Source organism: Egretta garzetta, unplaced genomic scaffold (genome assembly GCF_000687185.1).
Source record: "Egretta garzetta isolate BGI_Z169 unplaced genomic scaffold, ASM68718v1 scaffold895, whole genome shotgun sequence".
In the NCBI taxonomy this organism is placed as follows: Eukaryota; Metazoa; Chordata; class Aves; order Pelecaniformes; family Ardeidae; genus Egretta; species Egretta garzetta.
In genome coordinates, this window is record NW_009259803.1 from 9,962 (window position 1) to 14,717 (window position 4,756).

At 57.9% G+C, this 4,756-nt stretch overlaps 1 protein-coding gene across 1 annotated transcript in view; it reads left to right on the plus strand.

The window, feature by feature from the left end:
• Positions 1-4,756, plus strand: part of LOC104127226 (potassium voltage-gated channel subfamily A member 7-like) — a gene marked incomplete at its 5' end in the record, with an annotated part of 5,531 nt that continues 775 nt past the window's right edge. The window contains 2 exons of the mRNA XM_009639881.2: positions 1-351; positions 4,120-4,749. Of these exons, the coding sequence (XP_009638176.2) occupies positions 1-351; positions 4,120-4,749 (981 nt within the window). The remainder of the gene's footprint in view (positions 352-4,119; positions 4,750-4,756) is intronic.

Below are 4,756 nucleotides of genomic sequence, written 5' to 3' on the forward strand. Positions count from 1 at the left end.
CCCCGCGGCGCCTCCGGCGCCGTCCTCTACTACTACCAATCGGGAGGAAGACTCCGGCGGCCGCCCGACGTCCCCTTGGATGTCTTCTTGGAAGAGTTACGCTTCTACCAGTTGGGGGCCGAAGCCGAAGGAAGACTCCGCGAGGCCGAAGGTTTCGGGGTGGAGGCGCCGCAGCCTTTGCCCGGCGGAAGGTTACAGCGGCGAGCGTGGTTGTTGTGCGAGCACCCCGAGAGCTCGCCGGCCGCCCGCGCCGTGGCCTTGCTCTCCGTCCTCGTCATCCTCGTCTCCATCGTGGTTTTCTGCTTGGAGACCCTGCCCCAGTTTCGGGCTGGAGGGGAGGGGGCGGCTCAGGTGAGTGAGGTTGGGGGGGGGATTGGAGGGCCTTCGGTCTCGGTGGCCTTGGTCTTGGTGTCCTCAGCATCCTCAGCCTCCCCTCCCCCCTGTCTTCAGCCTCCCCGTCCTCAGCTGTATGCTCTTCCTCATCCTCACCATTGTCATTCCCACCATCTCCATCCTCACCATCCCCATCCTCATTCCCACCATCCTCATCGTCACCATCCTCATCGTCACCATCTTCATCCTTATGCTCCTCATCCTCACCATCCTCATGCTCATCTTCCCCATATTTCTCATTCTCACCATCTTCATCTTCATCCTTATGCTCCTCATCTCCACTATCTTCATCCTCACCATCCTCATCCTCACCATCTTCATCCTTATGCTCCTCATCCTCACCATCCTCATCCTCATCTTCCCCATATTCCTCATCCTCACCATCCTCATCCCCACCATCCTCATCCTCACCATCTTCATCTTCATCCTTATGCTCCTCATCTCCACTATCTTCATCCTCACCATCCTCATCCTCCCCATATTCCTCATCCTCACCATCCTCATCGTCACCATCCTCATCCTTACCATCTTCATCTTCATCCTTATGCTCCTCATCCCCACCATCCTCATCCTCACCATCCTCATCCTCACCATCCCCATCCTCACCATCCCCATCCTCATTCCCACCATCCTCATCGTCACCATCCTCACCATCTTCATCTTTATGCTCCTCATCCTCACCATCCCCATCCTCCCCATCTTCATCCCACCCATCCTCATCCTCCCTATCTTCATCCTCATCTTCACTGTTCTCATCCTCACCATCCCCATCCTCACTATCTTCATCTTCATCCTTATGCTCCTCATCATCCCCATCCTCATCCTCATCCCCCATCCTCATCCTCATCCTCCCCATCCTCATCCTCCCCATCATCACCTTTCCCATTCTCACCATCTTCATCCTCATCATCCTCATCCACATTATCCTCATCTTCACCTTCACCGTCCTCATCCTCCTCATCTTCATTCTCATTCTCACCATCCTCATCTCCACCATCCTCATCCTCCCCATCCTTATCCTTACTCTCTTTACATCCTCATCCTCGCCATCCTCAGTATCTTCAACCTCACCACCTTCATCCTCAGCCTCATTCTTGTGATCCTCAAGCTCATCATCCTCATTCTCACCATCCTCGTTCTCAACCTTATGATCCCCATCTTCATCCTGCTCATCTTCATCGTTCTCCTCACCATCCTCAACCTCCCCGTCCTCATTCTCATCTTCACCACCTTCATCATAGTCATCCTCAACAGTCTCATTCTCATCTTCATCATCATCACCATCCGCATCCTCATCCCCACCATCATCCTCCTCCTCCTCACCATCCTCATCATTCTCACCATCTTCAGCCTCATTCTCATCATCCTCCTCATCACCACCTTCATCATTCTTCACCATCCTTCTCCTCCTCTACACCATCTTCATCCTCTTGTTCGTTCCCCAGACTTTTTCCTTGTCATAATTTTCTTCATCTTCCTCCTCGTGACCATGATCCTCTTCCTCTTCCTCTTTCTTTTCCTCATCTTCATTCATTTTGTCAACCTCACCACCATCTTCCTTCTCATCTTCCTCCTCCTCCTCTTCCTCCCGCCTGGAGACCCTGCGCCAGTTCCAGCCCTCCCTGCAAATGCGTCACCCCCAGATCTTCCTCACCATCATCTTTAGCATCCTCTTCATCTTCGGCTTCATCCTCCTCATCATCACCCTTTGCCACCTCAACCTCCTCCTTCTTCTTCTCTCCCTCGACCTCATCCTCTTCATCATCACTCCCTCATCGCCATCATCTTCATCGCCCTTTTCATCCTCTCCTCCGCTTCTCTTCATCTCCTTTTTATCATCATCGTCATCATCACCATCATCGTCATCATCATTCCATTCTTCTTCATCCATCCATTTCTCCTCTTCTTCCTCACCTCAGCCCTTTTCTTCCTCCTCCTCCTTCTCCTCCTCTTCCTCCTCCTCGTTTTCTTACTCCATCTTCATCACTTTTCCTTCTCCTGCTGTTCCTTGTGGCCATCCTCTTCTTCCTCCTCCTCATTCTTTTCCCATGGTTTCCCATTCCCATCATCCTCCTTCTCTTCCTCTTCCTCCTCCAAGACCATCACCTTTGGCCCCCTATGGCCGCTGCCTCCTCCTCCTCTTTTTCCTCCTCAACCTCCTCCTCAACCTCCTTCTCCTCCTCTTCCTTCTCCGTCTCTTCCTCCTCTTCCTCCTCCTCCTCCTTTTCCTCTTCCTCCTCCTTTTCCTCTTCCTCTTCCTTCTCCTCCTCAGTCCCAACCACAGGACCCAGGGGTCTGGGGGGGCTCTACCCCCCCTCCTCCACCCCAGGGTGGGCACGCAATGCTCTGGGTGGGCTCTACCGCCCCATGACCCATGGCAGGTGGTGGTTCTAGGGGTCTGGGTGGGCTCTACCGCCCCATGACCCATGGCAGGTGGTGGTTCTAGGGGTCTGGGTGGGCTCTACCGCCCCATGACCCATGGCAGGTGGTGGTTCTAGGGGTCTGGGTGGGCTCTACCGCCCCATGACCCATGGCAGGTGGTGGTTCTAGGGGTCTGGGTGGGCTCTACCGCCCCATGACCCATGGCAGGTGGTGGTTCTAGGGGTCTGGGTGGGCTCTACCGCCCCATGACCCATGGCAGGTGGTGGTTCTAGGGGTCTGGGTGGGCTCTACCGCCCCATGACCCATGGCAGGTGGTGGTTCTAGGGGTCTGGGTGGGCTCTACCGCCCCATGACCCATGGCAGGTGGTGGTTCTAGGGGTCTGGGTGGGCTCTACCGCCCCATGACCCATGGCAGGTGGTGGTTCTAGGGGTCTGGGTGGGCTCTACCGCCCCATGACCCATGGCAGGTGGTGGTTCTAGGGGTCTGGGTGGGCTCTACCGCCCCATGACCCATGGCAGGTGGTGGTTCTAGGGGTCTGGGTGGGCTCTACCGCCCCATGACCCATGGCAGGTGGTGGTTCTAGGGGTCTGGGTGGGCTCTACCGCCCCATGACCCATGGCAGGTGGTGGTTCTAGGGGTCTGGGTGGGCTCTACCGCCCCATGACCCATGGCAGGTGGTGGTTCTAGGGGTCTGGGTGGGCTCTACCGCCCCATGACCCATGGCAGGTGGTGGTTCTAGGGGTCTGGGTGGGCTCTACCGCCCCATGACCCATGGCAGGTGGTGGTTCTAGGGGTCTGGGTGGGCTCTACCGCCCCATGACCCATGGCAGGTGGTGGTTCTAGGGGTCTGGGTGGGCTCTACCGCCCCATGACCCATGGCAGGTGGTGGTTCTAGGGGTCTGGGTGGGCTCTACCGCCCCATGACCCATGGCAGGTGGTGGTTCTAGGGGTCTGGGTGGGCTCTACCGCCCCATGACCCATGGCAGGTGGTGGTTCTAGGGGTCTGGGTGGGCTCTACCGCCCCATGACCCATGGCAGGTGGTGGTTCTAGGGGTCTGGGTGGGCTCTGCCCCCCCATGACCCATGGTAGGTGGTGGTTCTAGGGGACTGGGTGGGCTCTAACCCCCCTCCATCACCCCAAGAAGGGGACCCAGGGGTCTGGGTGGGCTCTACCCCCCATAACCCATGATGGGTGGTGGACCCAGGGGTCTGGGTGGCCTCTCCCTCCATGACCATGGCTCTAGGGGTCTGGGTGGGCTCCGACCCCCCTCCCCCACCCCCTGGTGTCCATCCCACCCATCCCCCTAACCCATCCCCCCCCTTTCCCTATCTCCATCCCCCAGAGCCCACCACCACCCATCTCCACCGCCGTCAACGCCTCCTCCCCGCCGTCCTCCCGGGCCGGTTTGACCGATCCTTTCTTTGTGGTGGAAACCATCTGCATCTGCTGGTTCTCCTTGGAGCTCCTGGTCCGGCTTTTGGCCAGCCCGAGCAAATCCGCCTTCTTCCGCAACGCCATGAACCTCATCGACTTGATCGCCATCGTCCCTTACTTCGTCGCTTTGGGGACCGAGCTGGCCCGTCAACGCGGCGTCGCCCAACCCGCCATGTCCTTGGCCATCCTTCGCGTCATCCGCTTGGTGCGGGTTTTCCGGGTCTTCAAATTATCCCGGCATTCCACGGGTTTACAGATTTTAGGCCAAACTCTTCGCGCCAGCATGAGGGAGTTGGGTTTGCTCATCTTCTTCCTCCTCATCGGCGTCGTCCTCTTCTCCAGCGCCGTCTACTTCGCCGAGGCCGAAGACGCCGCCACGTCCTTCACCTCCATCCCTCAGGCGTTTTGGTGGGCCGTGGTCACCATGACGACGGTGGGCTACGGTGACATGGCGCCCGTCACCGTCGGGGGGAAGCTGGTGGGGTCCCTCTGCGCCATCGCCGGGGTCCTCACCATCTCCTTGCCCGTCCCCGTCATCGTCTCCA